This window comes from Bos indicus, chromosome 26 (genome assembly GCF_029378745.1).
Source record: "Bos indicus isolate NIAB-ARS_2022 breed Sahiwal x Tharparkar chromosome 26, NIAB-ARS_B.indTharparkar_mat_pri_1.0, whole genome shotgun sequence".
Classification (NCBI taxonomy): domain Eukaryota; kingdom Metazoa; phylum Chordata; class Mammalia; order Artiodactyla; family Bovidae; genus Bos; species Bos indicus.
In genome coordinates, this window is record NC_091785.1 from 22299614 (window position 1) to 22320569 (window position 20956).

The window sequence follows — 20956 nt, forward strand, 5'->3', positions numbered from 1 at the left end:
GGGACTGTTCTCACTGGGTCTTTGACAAAGGAGAGCTTTTCACACAGGAGTTTGAGGAGACACTGGGCCTGGGAATCCCCTCCCCAAGCCGCTGCCTGCTATCCCATCCGATTCCTGAAGTTAAGCTCAACCCACTCATACCACATGCCCAACTCTTGCTTTGGAACAGATTTCTTTCTGGTGGCATGTTTTTTTCATGCATTTTTGAAATCACAAACTATAAAAACTATGGGTTCTTCTCTTTGGAAAAACATTAGTTAGGATTCTAAAAAGCTCATTTGATTTGAAGTTTCCTCTTTCCCACTAGGCTACTTGGGATGGGACAAAAACCTTTCAGACGAATGCAAAGACAAGAGACAGATTTGCAAACACATTTGACAGAGGTATGGGTTCCAGATTTACTGGCTGGCTGACCCACCTCACTTCAGACTTTCACTGCTACATGGAACCTGTGCCACATATGGGGTACTATTGGCTGCGGCTGACTTGAGGTATTCTCAAGTCAAAGGTTTCGAGAGAATCCATTTCCCCTCCCCTTCCTTGCTCCTTCTGTGGAACAGCCAAGGAGTCTAGACCCTTTTGATGAGGCTGCTTGGAACCCTCAGGTCAGCTGCTACCAGTACAGTCCTGGGCCTCTGCTACTTCAACAGCTCCTGCCTCTTCTGTGCTCAAGCCGTGTTCTCCCACACGACCACAAGCATCCACTGTGACTTGCTTGAGAAGCACACATCTTCTTCCAGAAAACAGCATTTCCTTGCACTCCACCATCAACAGAAGGAAAATTCACAGAGAAGGAGAGTCACAACAAAAAGACTGGGCAAAAGATAACCTGAACAAAAAAATAAAAACTTCAGGAAACACAGCGATTGCCAGAAACTCAATAACTAGGTCCAGAGCTTCTCCTTGATGCTCTAAGGAAGAGAAAAGGATGAAACCCAGTGGCTTGAAGAATTCACATAGGATTTCCCTGGTGGTACAGCGGATAAGAATCCACTTGCCAATGCAGGGGACACAGGTTCGATCCCTGGTCCGAGAAGATCCCACATGCCATGTAGTGACTAAGCCCACGTGCCTCTAACTACTGAGTGCACGCTCCGCAACGAGAGAAGCCACCACACCGCAACTAGAGAGTAGCGCTCACTCACTGCAACTAGAGGAAGCCTATGAGTAGCCATGAAGACCCAGGGCAGACAAAAATAAAGTTTTAAAACCAGAATCCACATAAACATACACTCGCTTATGTTGAGCTGTCTTCTTGAGGTGACTCTGGCCCAGGAGAAGCAATGACATCAACACAAAGTAATGAAGGTTAAGGCAGACGGTTCCCCGTGGATCATCTCAGGTGGTCTGTGCTTGCGGGTGGGGGCTCCCAGAGACCAGGGAACCTGCCTGACACCCTGACACACACTTTACAGATGCACAGGCTCAGAGACAGCTGGCAGAGGTATACAACAGCACCACAGAGAGAAGGGCACTGGACCTGTGCCCCAAAATTAAAAACCTAGCACTGGCTATCTACTATTCAGTTCATTTTCATTAAGGGCTAATTGATTTCTCTGATCATCTCCTCTCCTTTTCTTTAGAAAAGTGGAAAGTACACAGAGGGAAACTTTTCCCTTTTCGTGGGGAGGAATGGGGGAAAAGGGAGGGGAGAGAAGATAGAAATAAGCTGCCTCCTACAGGTGCTCAATGAGCTCATAAATTATCCAGTCACCTGGAGAAAGGGATCAGGTCTACCCATCATAGGAAGGCATCCTGTGTATTTAAAGTCCCAGGAACCTCAGGGAGGTTGAGCTTAGGCAGAAACCTGTGGATTAAAACCAAAAGATGGTTTGAGTGGAAAAAAGCAAAAACTCTAGTCCTTTGATGAAGTCACAAGCAGCATTGATTCTAAATGAGATTTTTGTACTCCTGCTCTTAGGACCCCAGCCATTGCGAAAAAGTCTCCCATGACCAACAATACCTTTTCTCAGCTTCCCTAAGAACACTGAACACCAGATAATCTGATTGACTACCCAGAACCTAGACAAGGTGTGTCTTTAATAAGCACCCTAGACCAGAGTTTTCTTGGGGACTGATCGAAATTTGGACATGAGCCCTGGGGAAGCAGCAGTAGGAAAAGGAGTTGGAACTTTAAGACCAAGCTGACTGATTTAGATAATCCTCTATGGACCAGGGAGGACCTGCCTAGACAGAAGTTACTGTGCATCGAACCAGAACCAGTTAAAGGCCAGCGTAGCCCAACCCACTCCTTCCCTGGCCCCAGAGGGGAAGGGTCTATGCTTTCTAGGAACAGCAGTTATGTTAAACCATTGCACTGCATCTGCATTCGGCCATTTTGTAATTTCAGTACAAAAGTTAAGATGATCAAATATCAGGTCTCCCAGGACAGCAGGGTTTCTGATCAACATTTTTATTGTCATTCCAAATTCTTCAGTCTTAGTTCCAGAACTGAGGTCCCGACGCGGACCAGGGCTTTTTTGCCTTATATTGTCAAGGAATGAGGGAAGACTCTGAGCAACCTCCACTGGTCCATCTCTCCCTCCACCTTGCTCCAAATGCTGCTTGAAATTCCAGCACTCTATAAAGTTATTAAGAGCAATTCTTGCCTCTGCCTCCAACCTAAATACAATTATACTTTTTAAAGGGGAAAAAACAGCCCAGGGAATCCCCAAAGAGGCCTGCTGCAACTCTTCCCTTTATAATGAAACTTAATAATGAAATGCCCTGTGCTCCAATTAGTAAGAAATGCTCATTTTCTCCAACTGAACACCCCCTATAGATATATCTAATTTGTTTCCATGCTTCCATCTCTCTCCTTCATCGAGTTTGCATTTAAAGGTTATAATCTGTTGGTGCCTCCCAGCCAGGCCCTGGCAGGACAACCTGGGAGAAGTGACTGTGTTTTCTGTAACCATGGAGCCCTAGTCCGACCATCCCTAACACCCCTTCCCTTCATCATCACATCCATACACACACTCTGTCTCCTTCAGGCTCTTTATGAGCTGTCCTCAAAGTAGAAGAGAAGGGAAGGGAAAAACAGCATTTGGGTAAGAGAAAAGAAGAGTTAAAGGAAAAGAGAGGGGGTAGGTATTGCTGTGAGTGTCTGTTTCTCAATGAAATAAATGTTTTGCCACCGAGTAACCCAAAGCTCCTTAGTGATGGGCCCCGTTGGGACTCAGGCCCCTCAAAGGCCTTGGAGCTCCAGCTTCTTTCCCCTCATCAGGCCTGGCGTGTGACTGGCACCAATCCCCGAGACAGTTCGATGGGTTGCCAACAGTAGCACAGAGGAGTCCCTGTGCTTGGGAACCTTGGCAGGATGCCTCTCCAGGGCCACCTCATCTCAGTGGCCAGACCACATCTCTGCCTTCTGATCATATGGAAAGTGAGGACACTGTCCCTTTCTAAAAACTTGATTTCTAAAATGAAGGCCACACCCTCAGGGCCATACCAGATGCCAGGACCACGGCCTGGCCATGGGTGTGGGGTGGACAGGTCCTCCCCCACCAGCTCCCTGACTCAAAGGTACCCCAAAGTTTCCCTCTCCCCAGAAGTACAGCATGCCGCAACCAGGCTGAGCTCCCAGAGTCTCTTCTCTTCACATTATGCATAGGCATCCAGCCAAGTGAGGAGCCCAGAATGGGTAAAGACCTTCTCCCCCAGCTCCCGGCACTTGGCTATACTCAGTGAGGCAAATGGTAAAGACCAAAGACATCCTGGTGGACCATCCCTAGGGCGTCTACCTGTGATAAGGGCCCAGGCCCTCTCACTGGAGAAAATGCCTCCATTCTGTCCTTGGTTTCTAGGGATTCTCCCCTTAACTGCTGAAGATGAGCATTTGAGATCTGTTGATGCTCCCCCAGACACTTTGCCTCTTTTCTGCCCAGACCTCTTCGCCCCTGATCCTTCCCAATTGCTGGGTCGTCATCTGCAGCAGCCTGGTGCTCTCTGAGCAGCCCTGTGCTTGCCTCCACCTCCTCTGACCCCTGAAGACATGGCCCTGCCCTGGCTCCCTGAGACTCACAATCTGTGCTTCTGCCAGGCTGTCACAAGGCGGGTATAACTCACTTCAAACTGGCAGCCTTACGTGGTAGAACTAACCACCCCCCTTGGGGGTGGGGGGAGGGCAAGCAAGCATGTGCCTGAGCATCCCGTTGTACTCTTGTTTTCCAGGCACCCCACGGTGGTCTGTGACAGACACATGGATGGGGGAATCCTCTGCCAGCCAGAGCTGGCATCTCACCCTACCTCCCAAATCTGCCACTAGCCTCCAGGGCCCAAGACCCTCCAAGAAGAGGAGGCCTTGCAAGACAAAGACCCGAGCCCCCCCCAGTCTGGCCTCCCAGCCCAACACAGGCCCGCATTAAAATCAACACTCCGTGAACACACAAAACTGACAGGGCAGAGGGGGAGCACACATCGGATACAAAGATCGGGCTCTCGGGAGACGCGGCCTGTTGGTCTCCCATGTTAGCTCCAAGTGACTAAGCGCAGGGTGGGAAAGAACGCATTGCTGCAGCCTGAGCGCCCGCCTGGGCTCCAGGTTCGGTGGCCTTTTCACGGGGAAGATGCCTCTGCCTGGAAAAAAAATGCAAGCATTGTGTGGGGACCATTAATGCATGCGCCTCTGCACATTCCTTCGAGAAGCAGGCGCACACTAGTCCCTGAGCCCCCCAGCCCCGTGCCCCCACGATTGTACAGGCTTGGAATACACTGCACATGCCACCTGGTTCTTCCCCCTAGGCCCCCGGCCCTGCGAGCGGTGGGAAGGGGCCCACCAAACACCCTGGCTTCATTGTGCCCCAGAAAGAGGGGACTAATTACTCGCCTACACTCCGGAGCACCCAGGGAGAAAACAGAGGCCAGTGGGGTGGAGACGGTGGGAAATGGGGGTGGGGGGGCGCTTGAAGAAGGGAGAGAGAAAGCCACAGGATACATTTCAAAGTTTCTCTAGCAATTTGGGGGTGGGGGAAAGAAAGCCTGGTCCTGATGTGAAATCATACAGAGGTCAGGGCTGGGTCTCCCACCCTTGTGAGAAAGTGGTGAATCAGAGACGGTTTATCAAACGATCATTTTTTTCTTTTGAAACTGGGAGGCAGCAGCTTGGACAATTCTGCAGATGTGCTTGATGAGTTAGGGACAAAAATGGCCCTTCTCTACCCTCCTCCTCCCCTCCTTCTATAAGGGCTCCCCTCGGGGGTTGCTTCTCCCTCCACTGACTCCCGGGCCCTCCCCTCCCTTCTTCAGTGGTCAGCTGAGACCCCCACCCACTGCTTGCTTTTGTATTCTTGGCCTTTGGACACACTGACAGGGGCCTTTATGAGACCCCAATCAAGACCCCCATGTCACAGGTACCTAGTAGAGACACCAGACCTTTTCAAACAAGGGACAACAAGGAAAATCGGCTGGCCCATTGTTTCTCCTCTGTGCTAAGTGAGATGAAAGGGGCCCGCAGCCCCCTCCCCACAGCCCGCCTGCCAATCACCTCTAGTTATTAAGGTCACAATGTGTAAATTCTTTTGACCTGCACCTAATCAAAGATTCACCGGCCCTTTCAAACCCGACTGGGGAGGAGGGGAGAGATTCCCTCCCATAAACCCAGCAAACTCTCCCTCAATAAAATTTCTCTCTCTGATTCCTACTCTGCTTCCCATCTCCACCCCCTCGCTTCTCCTCACTCCGCCCTCTTCACCACTAGCTTCAAACACAACTGACAAGCCCCTGGAATTACTACCCTCAAAAACCCAAGGAGGATTTGAAAGTTTCTATTTAATTCTCTTTAAAGAAAAAGTTTTTGGACAGGCGTAGCTGCCCAAGCAAGACCAGAGCCTGGGCAGTCCCCATAGCTCTAATGCCAAATCTCTCCAAATGGCCAAGTGGTCGACTGGCTTTCTTCTTTCTCCAAATCAGCCTGTCTCGCTTTGCCCAGAATACTACTACACATGGAGAAAAACACTGGGATGCAGGATACTCTCTCACAACGTCACTCAGCATCACCAGCTCAGTTGCTGACCCTCCCAAAACTCAGCTTACACTGAGCGGTTTTGTGAAATGAGATAAAAAATATTACCATGCCCAAAGTAGACAACCCTTAAGGAAAAAACATAACCACAGGGTAGAACAATAGAGAACAGAACAGGAACCAGAGGAAAGAACTTGAGAGAAAGCAAAACTTAGGACTTTTTGTGGGATGAAAACTACAAAAGGCTTAAATCAAGCAAGGAGAATAAACTGCTTAAAAATCTCCATCAATCAATATCAAGTTATGCCTTTTCCTCTTCTCTCTCTTCTCTGTCACTTAGAACAGGGAGGCGGCATCACAGGCGAGATATGGAGCATTTACAGAAGTTGCCCCCAAACCTTCCGGTGCCTACCATCTACTCTTGGGGATGCCTTGTCCCGCTCCTTCTCCCTCTGCTCCTACTTTTCCACCTGCCTCTGTGAGCAGACCTTTTGCTTCTTCGTTTCCTCCTGCCCAGCTGTCTTTAATTCTCTCTGAGCTCCCCTTTTGGTGCTAATCCCTCCTGTTATTTCAACTGCGGTCTCCATGCTGAAGCCTCCCACATCTTAACCCTGTGTCTGAGCTCCAGGCCACCACTCCTGGCTGTCTCTGGCTAAGGCTACTGACTATCCCTTCACTGCCTCAAATGGAACTCCATCTTCTCAAAGCCCTAGCCCCCTCCTGCCATCAGGTCCTCCTGCAGGTCTTTCTCCCACAAGCAGTCACAACCACCTACAGAGTTTTTCCTGTTTCTCTTGAATCCAAGGGTGTCTTCTCAGTGTCCTCAGGAAACCAGCCCCTCACTGCTCACAAAGTGCACTCCCAGAAAGTACTCAAACAGCCTCAGTCTCCCCCACTCCAGAGTATCCTATACACTGTTGTTGTTTAGTCACTAAGTCCCGACTGACTCTTTGCGACCCCATGGACTGTATAGCCCACCAGGCTCCTCTGTCCATGGGATTTCCCAGGCAAGAATACTGGAGTGGGTTGCCATTTCCTCTTCCAGGAGATCTTCTCGACCTAGGGATCGAACCCATGTCTTTTGCCCTGGCAGGTGGATTCATTACCACTGAGCCAGCTGGGAAGCCCCATCCTATATACACTGTACCACCACATTAATCATTTAACTGCTTCAATCTGGCCAAAAAATCTTTCATGGCTCCCTATTATCCTCAGGTTAAAGTTAAACCCTGCTCTTCAAAGCCTCCAAAACCAGGCCCCAAAGCTCCCCTCCAGCCATACTAGCCACTACTCCTTTACACAAATCCTGCACCCTAGCCAGCCAAACTTGTCTGCTCTGAACGACATTCCCCATCCCTGATTATGTCTTTGCTCATACCACTCCCCTTGCCTCAAGTTCCCTTCTGCCACTTAATACAGCCATTGGTTAAATCCCACTTCAAACTCCATGTCATCCAGGAAGTTCTCCTGACTTAACAAAAAAGCTCCTGCTTTTCTCTGATTTCCTATCAATAATCTTGACAGTTGATGGCACTCACACTGCATATATACTGGAATAAGCTGCTGAGTACATGCATTGTTTTCCCAACTGGAATATAAGTCCCTGAATAGTAAAAACTGTTTCTTGTGCTTCATGTTCCCCATGTATCTTGCACATGGCAGTATTCTTGATACATCTACAAGGTGGACACTCAGTGATATGCATTACATAGAGAAACAGTTCCAAGTTTACACTTTTTAAAAAATTAATTTATTTTAAATGGAGGCTAATTACTTTACAATATTGTGGTGGTTTTTGCCATACATCAACATGAATCAGCCATGGGTGTACATGTATCCCACCATCCTAAACCCCGCTCCCACTTCCCTCCCCACCCCATTCCTCTGGGTTGTCCCAAAGCATGCATCGAATTTGCACTGGTCATCTGTTTTACATGTGGTAATATACATGCTTCAGTGCTATTCTCTCATATCCAAAAGTCTGTTCTTTACATTTATGTCTCTCTTGCTGTCTTGCATATAGGGTCATCATTACCATCTTTCTAAATTCCATACATATACTGAAAGTGAAAGTGGAAGTCACTCATTTGTGTCCAACTCTTTGGGACCCCATGGACTGATATACAGTCCATGGAATACTGGGCCAGTATTCCATGGAATGGGTAGCCATTCCCTTCTCCAGGGGATCTTCTCAACCCAGGGATCAAACCCAGGTCTCCCACACTGCAGGTAGATTCTTTACCAGCTGGGCCACCAGGGAAGCCCCATATATATTACACTGTTTTTTGGGGTTTTTTTTAATATTCAGTATCTTAACATTTCTTTTCCCACAAAAGGTCCCAGGTATGAAACCATGTTTAATGCTGCAAAAGTAAATGCAAGGAAGGACATTTCCAGGGAGATGGAAATATTCTAAAATGACTGTGGTTGCACAACTCTATAAATTTGCTAAAACTCATGGAACTGTACACTTAAAATGGGTGAACTTTATGGTATGTAAATTATACTTGAATAAAACTGTTTAAAATAATAAATACAGATTCATACATCCTTAATTTAAGAACTGTGTAAGGGGAAAAGGAAGGATTCTCTCTACTGTTACCTGATACTGAAACAGACATTTAAATGCAATTTATGTTTTTTCTGGGCTTCTCTGGTGACTAAGACGATAAAGAATCCACTTGTTTTTTTCTATTAGGCTCATTATAACAACAACAAAAAAAACTTAAATGCAAAAGAATAAAAAGAAAGTAAATGTTAGCAGAAATCTACCACATAAGAAATAACTGAAAAGATAGTCAAATAATTATCATACTACTTTGTGACCTTTTTTTTCATTCAACACTATGACATCTTTGGGAGTCAAGAAATATATTCATCTATACCATCCTTTTAATAGCTATATAGTATTACTGGGTTAATGTACCATAAAATATTCAACCTCACATTTATTAATAGATATTTATGTGTTCTTAATATAAATCTTTTTGTATACATCTTACATACTTGTTTGATTATTGCCTTAGGATAAATTTCAAGAAGTGGAATTTATGTAAAAGTATCCACATTTTTATTTTGATACTGCCAAACCAATGTATTTTTTTTTCTTTTTTTGGCCACACCACATGGCACGTGGGACCGTAGTTCCCCAACCAGCAATCGAACCCATGCCCCCGGCATTGGAAGTACAGAGTATTAACTACTGGACTGCCAAGGAAGTCCCCAAACTAATGTAATTTTAAAACTAACTTTTCCTCTCCTTAGCCCTAGACCTGGCATTACCAGCTGGCAAAGAAGGATTTTCTTGGCCACAAATCTCTAATAAGTGAAGAATCCTTTCAGTAATCTTTATTTTTGTGCTAATTGTTTGTTTTTACTCTCAACTACAGCTTGCCCTGGATAGTACGGAGATTCAAACTGGCCAGGAAAAGTAGAGTGCTTCAAACACTTTAACCCATGTGTCCCTCTTTCTCGGCAAATGTTACAAATCTCACCTTCATGCCCAGCTGACCCTTCTCTTCTCTTGGGTCATTTACCATAGTACCCCAACTCCAGTCCCTCACCTGGTCTTCTCTCATTCAGGACCAAGAGGAAAGGGGCCCAGGCTTGGCCAGGAAAACTAATGCTATCACTGCAACAAAGCAAAAAATAACAAGAGAAGCATTCTGCAGGAGTAGAGCCCTCAGGAGAAACGGAGACAGTGGGTCATATGCTCTGAGCTAGGCCCCTCTACAGCCCCAGCAGGCCACAGAGCAGTGAGTTCAGGGTGAGGAGCATGTGCTAAGCGATGGCTGAGTAAACCTGGACAGCGTCCCATATGCAAACAGTGCTTCTGAGACTCCACAGAGTTTTGATCAGGCACTACAGGACTCATCCAGGGTCAGACTCAAGATAATCTCTATCAAAATTCCCCAATCAACACAGAAAGAAGAGATGGCCACTTCTGGTGGCCTCAAGCAGAAAGGGGTCCATTCCACTTTACCTTGCAGGTTTCAGCTTTTCCTTCTCGCTCTGTTCAACCAACACATGTCACATGTGCAACAAGCCACACACAAAGGAAGAGAAGCAACTCCCACAGGTGCACAGTGGCCTCCTGTGGAAATATTTATACGTGGAAAGCTTATCCTCCACACTGCCTTCCAGCCTCTCTTTGTGTCTTCCTGTCTAGCTCAGCTCCTAGAAAGAAGCCAGTATGAAGCGTCACACTTTGCTAGCATAATGACCTGCCTATCCCCACCTCTAGCACCACTGAAGCATCAAGAAGCAACACAGACATAAATATCTCCATCCTGAAGCCAAAAGTCACACCTCTCTAGATGGGACAGATTAAGCATGGAAAATCAAGAAAAGAACAAGGCCTGGGGACCCCATGTTCTGCGTCACCAAGCTTACCCCTGCTATTAAGAGGATCAGGGCCTTGGCTTTCACGCCGCCTCAGAGCAGGCCAGCTCCTGCCTTCAGTAGGTGTGCTTTTTTGTGCTCCATGACTGGTGTGCACACTGCCTAAAGTGCACCAACTTTAGATAGGGCTGCTGCTTCCAGTATCCTGTGAAAATCAAAATATTAATACTCCACTGTGACCACTATGACCATTGTTCGAAAAGCTGGACTATGATTTTGCTGTCGGACGTGCAGAGGAGGAGACAGCAGTGCAGCTGAGCAGGGCTAGAGACAAGTCTGAATCCAAGAACATGGAAAAGGTGTGGCGGGGGGAGGGAAATCACAACAAAATATGATTTATAGTTATTTTAATCTCCTAAAAGCTTCTCTCTCAATATTGAAATTCTCTTTTGCAAATTAAGGCCCTGCTGAAGATTCTGGATGTTATCACATCCCAACTGGCACCCCACTTGCCCCTCCTATGCTTTTTTGTGCCCCATTCATGTTTTAAATTTGCATTGCAAACTATGAAAAAGGAAAGCTTCCCCAGAAAGCAATTTCCTGGGCCAGCAGCTCTTGGACTGATATTCCCTTTGCAATTACCAGGGCTCCTGCATGTGCGTGCTCCCCTCCTTCCTCCCACCAGCCCACCCCCTCCTCTACCTCCCCCCTCCCTTGCCAGCACCTTCTGCCTGAGCCAAGCCTATCTGACCAGCACCACAGACAGTGCTATAAGCTACCCTCTATGAAAATGCCCTGGCCGGACAGAGAAGCAAGAACCAGCTGGGAAAGGGGGCAAGGATCTTGGGTAGTCAGCTTAACAGAACACCCCAGAAGCACAGGAGTGTCGTCTGTAGTACAAGCCTCATAACTTATGTAAAACAGGAAATAAAGACCCTGCTCCCAAAAGTTAACAATCTGAAACTTCGAAAAAGTCCTGCTTAAGAAACTACTAGAGGCACAGGGATTAGCAGATATCCATTCCACACAACTGAGATCTTTTAGTATCAGTGTGAAGGAAGAGCAAAAATATTTGTTGGCTTGCTGAGGTATAAATGCATCCTTCATTGTTATCCTATGTAGAAATTCAGCTGAGCAAAATTCAGAAGCAGCACAGATCTTTCTGAATCATAGCATCTTTTTTTTTTTTTTTTAACCTCTTTGGCCTCACTGCGTGTCAAGTGAGATCTTAGTTCCCCAACCAGGGATTGAACCCCCACTCCCTGTAGTGGAAGGAGGGGAGCCCTAACCACTGCACCACCAGAGAACTCCATGAATCATAGAATATTTATAAGCAGTTTTCCACATCAATACTGTCAACATATCTCACTGCTAGTGGTACACAGGATGGTGTGAGGAAAATATTCCAGTTAAGTTCTAGGCTCCTAACCCCTCAAAGAGGGCTCTAATAATGAAGTTCATTCTGATAATGAAACTCAAGAGACTCACGGATGCTGGCAACTGTCATGGATAGCAGAATGCATGTTCTTGGGTCTTAAGCCCATGACCAAGGAGAGTCACATGGGACTGTCCTGAACTCAGAGAGGGAAAGAAACACAACCGACTATGTGGACTGCCACCTGAAGTCCCAGGGACCGGGATTCTGGTGGATGGAAAAGTGATGGGGAGAAGATATCTTTTCAAAAAATATGCTTTAAAATGAAAAGGAAAACAAGGAACTTAAGTCTTGACTCCAAATTTATGTAATGAAATCTGCCCCAAATGGCCTGCCACCTATGAATAATTACAGGAGGATGGGGTAATCCTTCCACTTCTGACATGACCCCCCAATATACAAAAACACATTACTAATCCAGCCACACTCCCATCATTGCCTTTTTCACTCAGACCCAGTGCAAAGCCCACTCCACCCCCTAGTCTACTTACAAGAGTGAGCTCCATCAGCTCAAAAAACTAAAAGGACAGATATTTCATGAAGATCCCTCTTTTGACTGACCTGAGTGTTGCAGCTAACAGGTGGGGAAATCTTAAATATACGAGTGTTATCATGACGAGACCACTGGAACGGATCACTGCTATAAGTCAGACAAGGGCTAGAAGTTTCCGCCCTACCATCAGGTTCCTCTTTAGCCTTGACAGATCAAACTCAAGCCGAAGCAGGCTACAGAGATCAGTTCAGTCTCCGAGCCAAAGGTCTTCACAGTGAGGGACCAAAGCTGCCCTGGCCGGGCCTCTGCCGGCCCATGTCCCAGATTAATCACCACCAGGAGGGGCCTGGACACTAGGCTGCAATCTGAGCCCAGCAGCACCTGCACAGGGTCACCCTGGCACCTCCCTCATCCCCTCAGGCAAGACTCCAGGGCGTGAAGGTATCCACCTGCTGACTACACTACCTGGAAAGGCAGGCCAGACACTTAGCCATCTTCAACCCCACAGGTAAGTCACAGGCCGTTCAAGTTAGCGCAAGAAGGAAGAGAGATGCAGAGACTCAAGGAGTGAAGTCACGGCTCCAAGAGAAAGAAAATTCTCAGCCTCTGAAGAGAAAGATTTCAATCCCCCTCTTACCACTATCTAGGGAGAATATTTAGCTTGAGACCAGTGGTGAGCGAACTAAGCCCTTAGAGGTTATGAACTAATGAGATGCTTCATGTTTGGGGCACATTCTCATCATTTATAGACCAACAGGAGGGAGGGAGAACAGAAGAGGGATTTCTTTTCAAAACACCCGCAAATGCTACCAATATGCCCATGTGAAGGAAGCTTAGACATAAATAAATTCACCCTGTGAGGGTGCAGGAGAGTTTCCTCTGAATGCCAAGACCTCACAGAACAGTTTCCTTAAATGATCTAAATCAGGACACTATTTCAAACACATGTTCACATACAGCTAGTGACTAAGTGTGATGTGTGTACACATGTCTGTTCATGCTAGAGCATACTTTTCAGGACCAATGGACCATATTATATATTCTCCTCAGAAGGCAATTTGTTTTATATTGTTGCTTCTTAAGTCTACTGGGGTAGGAGAAAGTATTCTTGAGACTCAAAAAAAAAAAAAAAAAGAAAGAAAATCAAAAGGAGGAAGAGAAGCCCAAAGATCTGTTATCTTAGAACGATCTGTCCCAGGCCCCAACTTGTGATATAAGGAGAGGCCACTTGGATGGATGCACCCTTTTCCACCTGCCTCATGCCCCAGGGGGAGAAGGCAATGGCACCCCACTCCAGTACTTTTGCCTGGAAAATCCCATGGACGGAGGAGCCTGGTAGGCTGCAGTCCATGGGGTCGCTAGAGTCGGACACGACTGAGCGACTTCACTTTCACTTTTCACTTTCATGCATTGGAGAAGGAAATGGCAACCCACTCCAGTGTTCTTGCCTGGAGAATCCCAGGGACGGGAAGTCTGGTGGGCTGCCGTCTATGGGGTCGCAGAGAGTCGGACACGACTGAAGCGACTTAGCAGCAGCATGCCCCAGGGAAGGAAGGGTGGGAGAGGTCCAAGTCAGATTGAAGTGTGTATCCCTTAAAAGAGCAGAGAAAAAGCACAGGTCAGATAAGAGGAGAAAGAGCTCCTACACAGCGCCTTCATTTGAAGAGAAACACCCACATCCTGACTGTTACACCTTGTACCTCCAGAGCTCCATCTCCAAGAATTCCCTTTGAACTCCCGGCTGCAACCCAGAGTTAGGATAGAGCAGTGGCTACAATTACAACTTGCTTGCAAGGGGGTGGGGGGCGGGGGTGGGGGAGAACTCTGCATTTGACGGGCCATGAAAGGTCCCTGCCTGTAAAACAGACTGGAAAACAAACCCTTAATTTAAATGTTAATGAAAGTGCTGTGGGGACATCAGAGGGTTCCCGGCTGCTCAGAGAACAGCAACACCAGCCCCAGGATTTATGGCTCCCCTTCCCCCTCCTGCCTCCCTCTCTGCCTCATCACCCACTGAAGTTTAAAGAGTAAAAAAAAAAAAAAAAAAAAACAACTAATTTTAACATTAACTCCGTGCTTCCACCTTGGGATGTGATTGCTAAATTATCTGTCGGCAGAACACTGATCAAAGGTGGAAAAACAGAGGCACATTGCACACATAACCCAGAAAAGTCAGCCGCAGCTAAGGAAGGAAAATTGCCATCTTTCTCCCTGATGCAGGAAGGGTAGGAGCAATAGCGGTACAGGTAGGGGCTGAAGTGGGGAGCTGCAGGTAGTAGCAGTGCAGGAAGACTCTGATCCCTCCCACGTGTTGTGCTCCCCACTTAGACCTTGGCACACCGTCTTTGCTAAGTTGGACTGGTCTGTCTCTCCATCAGACCATGCTGTCTAGTTCACTGTTGTTTCCCCAGGGTCTAGCACACTGTAATGCTTAAGAAGTATCTGGAGAGAAAGAGAGATCAGGACAGGAGAGAGACAGCAACGGAGACAGAGCAGAGAAAGAAAGAATGGAAACACTGAGACTGAGGGATGGAAATGTATCTGTAGCAGGGGCAGGGTCTCAATGCACCGGCTTGGTACCCACAGCACCCCACTTTCTGCAGCAGCCTCTGCTTCTAGCTGCAGTGTTTCATTTCAGTTCTTCACAACTGAGCCAACCTTCCTGGCCAGGGAAGGAGTAGCTCCCACAAATGGGGTCTGGGCCAGCCAGGGCTGGTTGGGTTGCTGCTCTCAGGCCAGCAGCTCAGCACATGAGTCTCTCTGTGCCCAATATGCCCTGGGTAGTGGCAGAAATCCAGGGTCATGAGGAAGTGAAACCCACCCCTGTGGCATTTCATCTATGCTACTGATGGATATGTCTGTCGGAGAGGCTTGGCTTAGCACAGGCAATGAACTCTAGGGTGGCGGGCAGTGCCCTGAGATTCAGCAGGACGAGACTTCAATTCAGTTGTTTCCTTATGCCGATCTCTTTCCAATATTAGGTCATCTTAGGCTGGACCAGTGGGCCCACCAAGCATCACAGAGTTCCCATCTTTCTCCAGACAACCTGCTACCCCTTCCAGCCATGCCAGGCTCTGGCCTGTCCACACTGTCTTTGTGTCCCTGACATTCTCATCCAGGGCACACTTGTAGGAGACTCCCTCTAGTATGCTCTTCAGCCTGGCAAAGGGGGACAATGAGCTCCTCCTTGCTGACAGAAGGTGCCCTTTCCTGAGCAAGGCCCTGACCCTGGGAAGGGGGAAGAGACAGATCTTGAAAGCTGTGGGCCAAACCATCAGGATGATCAGCTACAGTGTAAAACACAACAAAGTCATCCATCAGTCTTTCTTCAGGTTAGCAAGGTTAGGGATCCCCTTCGGGACCAGCTCTTTATCACCAACTAGCAAAAGCAAAACTCAGGCACACAACATTTACTTTTGATTTGTCTTCCCCTAAAATCACTGAGTGAGTTAGGAAGCCTAGGGCCAACGGATTGTTGAACCACTGGGAACCAAAAGAATCTAAACTGAAAGTTGGCTGCCTTTTTTTCCCAATCTTTCAAACCTCTCTGTCAGAGAAACTCCAGATGCAATTACCTTTCACTAAAGAAGGGCGTATTTCAACAAGCTGGTGAATGTGTCTGCCACACACACAACACACAGTAAACCCTGTAGCCACTGAGAACAAACACCCACTCTCCACAGAAATCCACCCCCTTGCTGAACAGTACACAGTGATGGCTTTCCTTCCAGACTCTCCCTCACCTCTGGGAGAAATGAAGCAAGAAGGGGCAGCTCCTCCATCAAAAGCCCCCAGAGGCCACAACTCACTTTACAAATTTGAATCGGTACATTTCATGCAGACTTGGACTAATCCCCCCAAAAACAAACAGGCCACCACAGCGAGCAAAGTTACACAAAATTATATTGTATATTTAATAACACAGCTATGTCAAATTTCTACGCCTATACCACTCATATGTTTCCCTAATGACAGAAACAAGAGAGAAGGGATTAAAACCCAAGTGTCCTGGGAAGCCTTCCTGACCACACTCACTCACATGATAGCAAGAGTTGTTCGGAGATGGGGAAAGGATTCTGCTGAGCATCTCCATTTTCTTGGAGGGCAATAACAAATATGGTGTCTGCAGAGGAAGGAGGAGCCTGTCTCTTCCCCTCCTAGGCAAACAGGGCGATAGGGCTCCAGACTCATTTCACCACCAGGCCCCTCCCAGCCAGCTTGCAAGGGCCCTGCGCACTGAAGATCTACATGCACTGGCACTCCTGGGATGCGGTGAGCATTCACAGCTACGTGAGTGAGCTTAGCCTTGATTGCATACTGTCTTCCTCCCCTTGCCCTCTCTATCGCAACTCTAGCCTCCAGAAATGGAATGTTCCCAGGTCCCCACTGAGCCTTTCAAGGGCCACAGCTACTGTGCAAGATTCTGGTGGGTGAAGGCCCTGCAGTGACCCAGGGGCCTGCCTCATGGCCCTCCCTGAGCACTATAGCATGTGGCAATAGGCTGGAGACCTGAGCCTCTTCAGCCCTATCCCACATGCACCCTTCCCTGAGCCTCAATTTCTCCATCTGCCAGGAAGGGGATGCCCCTCTCTCTTCCTCAACCAAGACACACTAGTTTCAGGTACTTAGTATTGTCAAGTGACCATCGCAGTTGTGTTCCCATCTTTCCCCACTACTGAGTAAGATCCTTGGGAGAGTCACCCCACAGCAAGTGTTCAGTCTGTACACAGGGCACATAGAGGAAAGGGAGTGAGGAAAAAAGTGATGGAAAGTAGAAGGGATGAAATCGAGTCTTTAACAGTTATTCATTTCCCTACTCTTGAGTATTTACTATATCCAGCTAGAAATAATCTTTTAATAGCAATATAATGCACTGCACATTTTAAAAACTCTGCTTTTCTGTGATACTCATGGAAAAGTGCTCAGAACTCCATGTGACCTCAGGAGATATATCCTGAGACCAGCTGGGCCCCACAATTACACCCAGACACATGCCCTTCCACCTCCAGCATCTCACTTCTGTTCCATCTCAACCTGTCCTCTTCACACTCATCACACAGCTCCAGACTAGGCCTCCTCTACCGGAAGAGGGCTGCCATCTATAAGTCACAAATCCTAAAAACAGAGTCATTAGTGTTGGTGCAAGAAGATGTTATTAGATGTTGGTACAAGGAGGGCATGTAGGAGGAAGAGGGAAAGGTCTTTGCCTACCATCTTGAAGCCTACTGGCTTTCCTTCTGTGTTTTTTGAGTACCTAAATGTGGCTCTAAGCACATGACTGGTATTAAATATCATCCTCCAAGAGTGTTTACAAATCAAGAACTCAATGTCAAGGAAGGAAGGAGACGTTGACATTTGGACACAGGACAGAATACCCGCTTTCTTTCAGGCATGAACACCTCAAATTAAGCCTAGGGCTTGAGGTTTCACATTTCATACTACAAGTTTCTAAGTACACACACAGGAAAAGAAGGCAGATAAGTCCCAGCATCAAAGATAAACATGATGAATAGCTCTGACAAGTTATTTTAAATAGAAGAAAGAGAATGAGATGTGCTGGGTCTCCCAAATGACCAGGTTCCTTCTCACTACACCAAGGAGCAGTGGGGGAATGAGTCGCTGTCAGGCAGGTGAGGAGCACCTGTCCTGGAGGACGGCTGCTGCCCACCTGCTCCTCACATGGGGTTCATAGCCACATCACATGAGTGACACTGACGACCACACTCAATAGGAAAGGTGGCCGGGAGGGGAACAGAAGGCAGCCATGGAGGGCAGTAACTCACGGGGGGAAAGGAGAGGAAAGAGATTCCTGCTGAGTTCTCACCTTAAGAAGACTGCAAAAGAGCAGTGTGACTCCATGAGGGCCAGGAGAAGCCCAAGGGAAGGGTGAGACATGAGAGCAGTCAAAGCCGCTAAATAAATGCTTTACCAGGCAGGAGATATTCTGGCTGACATAAGACTCTAGCCCTTTAAGCTTTGTAGAGTATTTTCACATTCATTATTTCAGATCATCTTCACAATAACCTAGTAAGGATTATGAAAGAAATGGTATTCATATTTAACAGATGAGGAAACCATGGCTTCAAGCATTTACCCAAGGCCACTCTGCCGGTGGCAAAGCAGAATTCCAGATTCGCAGAGCAGGCCCTCCACCTAGGAGGCAATGTCTTTCCAGATTGGGAAAATGGATGAATTTACTGAAAGATTCAGATTCACTGACATAGTAAGAAGAAATTGATCTAATTTAAGATGAAAAATTCCTATCCCAATATATTTTGGGGGTAAGACAAAAAGCAGCAGAGAGAATACCAACATATACTCTGGTCATTTAGTACAACAACAATATCCTAAATGCAAACTACTTTTTAAAATAGTCCAAAACATCATTTGTGGACTTGGGGAAAAGTTCATCTCAATAGTGAATGAAGGAATCATCCCGGGGCAAGAAAGCACACCAAGAAGACAAGATGTAAGGACACCAAGAAGACTCTTAGGGAGAATGTAAGGAAAACATGAGACCTCAGTTTTCAAAGATGGGGCCTATCAAGGACTTGGCAGAGGGTCTGGCATAGAACACATGACTAATGAATGTTAGCTGCTGGTAGCAGTGGTGGTTATACAGCAGAGCTAGTAATATTAAGAAGCTAGATCTTTCCTCAAATCCAGCTTCCAAGCTGTGGCCAAAAAAACAAAAACAAAACCCAAAGTCAGTTTATTGTGATCAAAACTACTTAGTGACAAAGGCAGACTCTGTCCTCAACCTCTCTTATCAACATCATCTTCAACAGCTACCACGCTCTATCCTGTTAACAGGTAGCCTAACACACTCCAGAGGAGGTGGCAGAAGTAGAGGAACACGAAGATGGGGATGCTGAGGAGCCTGTACATGTCTTTGGCCTGAATTCACGTGCAGGAAGCACATGGGCCATCTCCATCCTGAAGAGCATCCCTCTACCACCAATCACACCCTAGCCCACCCATCTACTGAAGCCAGCATAAGTCCTCAGGTAAGCACCAAGATGAAGTCACCAGCCCACCTGTCCCTTCCCGCCCTTATAAATATCCAGCCCACAGACACACAAGCTTGGCTAACTGGCTTTAAAGGGGGCAGCGTTAGGAAGAAACTGAGGAGGGGCCAGAGCCCAGCAGCTCCATTTTCCACCCTTGGCTCCCACACACTTAGGCCTCTCTACTCCCCGCTGCTCTTTCCTTCCCTTTTTCTGAGGATTGCTAGAATGATTTGTTCCAAACAGCGACAGGTTTATAGGTTAGCCGACACCTTCGCTCTGTGGAATTTTAATTAACTTCTCTCATCGTCAATATGCTAAGGAACGGGGTCTCCATGCTCTGAGGTCAGCAATGTGTTTCAGGTCCTGCTATATCAGCCGTCAAATTGAAGAATTAATGACGTGGCTAATCGGCTCTAATTCTTTAGGAAGAAAAAAAGTTTGAAAGAGAGCTGTGGAAGGGGCAGGAGGAGGGGTGCAGGCTCCTTGGGGTGAGAAGAAAAAGGCTGAAGGGGGCTGAGCAAAGAGGGAGACCAACTCTCTCCTAAAACAAGTGACTGACTTAAACCTGACGCTGGAGGGTGTCAGCCCTACAGCTGTCCCATTGATCATTCGGAGGGGAGTGAAGGGTAAAGGAAGTGGGAGAAGACACCAGGTAAACACTCTGATAGAGCAGGTGCAGATAGGGTGTCTATGTACCCTGCTTGGGGAGAGGCTCTGCCTCGGTTTAAGAAAGTCTAGAAAGCAGAAGTCAGGATGCTTAGTCACGGGTAAAACTAGACAAACACCAGTTAGGCCAAAGGGTAGGATAAAGCCACCATCAAAACCGGCACTTCTGCTACAGTTGTCAATGAATCTACTCCACAAACATGACTTTGCACACAAGCCCAAGTGGACATGGGCCCCAAGCCTCTCCTGATGACGCCCACCTGCCTTGTAAAATAAAAACATTATTTCACAAGACAAAACCATACCCCAAAACATCTCCCTTACCTGAGCAATGGGCTGATAGCAATGGACCAGACTCGGTCTTCAGTCTGGATGGTGTGTAAGCACTGCCCCAGCCGGCCTGAGGCCAAAGGCCATACCTGGAAACAGGAGAGGAGATGCTCTCGTTGGCGTTGCCTGGGATCGGGTGGGGGGGCTGGAAAGATGCACCAGGTGGAGTCCCTGTCCCGAGCGGGTGGGGGAATGGAGAATCTTTGTGTCCTGCACACACACAGCTCTGGGGAGCACAGAGGGGCCTCTCCAGCTTCTGCCTTACCTACCTAACCTGGACAGACACCAGCTCCGAATCCTAACCACCCTCTCACTTCCACCTGAGAACCCTTAAGCAGCAGCCAGTTCTATACTAGGGAATCGGTTTCACATTCCTCAACTGGAATCCGACTGAGAAGCATTAGCAGGGGAGGCTCACCTCTCTCAGTAACCTCCCTGTGTTTGTGGGTTTTCCTTTTCCTATCTATCACCAAGATTTTACTTTAGAGAGGTAGACAGACGGAAGAACATCAAGGCCCAGTAAGAGAGGACAGAGACAGAATTAGAGTAGAATTAGAGAGACAGGAATAAAAGAGAAAGATCCAACGGAAGAAGAATGGAAGAAGAGGACTTCAAAGTGGGAAGGTGGTGTGTTGTTGTTTGTTTGTTGATAATACCCAGAATCCAGCGCTATTCATGTCAGCAGGGAATTTAGCACCTAGTGTCACCAAAAGTAGCAA

General features: G+C 47.3%; 1 protein-coding gene across 4 annotated transcripts in view; it reads right to left on the minus strand.

Annotated features, from left to right (window-relative positions):
- Positions 1-20956, minus strand: part of FBXW4 (F-box and WD repeat domain containing 4) — an 83366-nt gene that overhangs the window by 35945 nt on the left and 26465 nt on the right. For 3 of the 4 annotated variants that reach the window (XM_070780698.1, XM_019952763.2, XM_070780700.1), the window contains exon 5: positions 20232-20326. In XM_070780698.1, coding sequence (XP_070636799.1) covers positions 20232-20326 — 95 coding nt within the window. Of the gene's footprint in view, positions 1-11010; positions 13824-20231; positions 20327-20956 lie in introns of those variants that run through there. The other variant, XM_070780699.1, reaches the window with a different exon arrangement.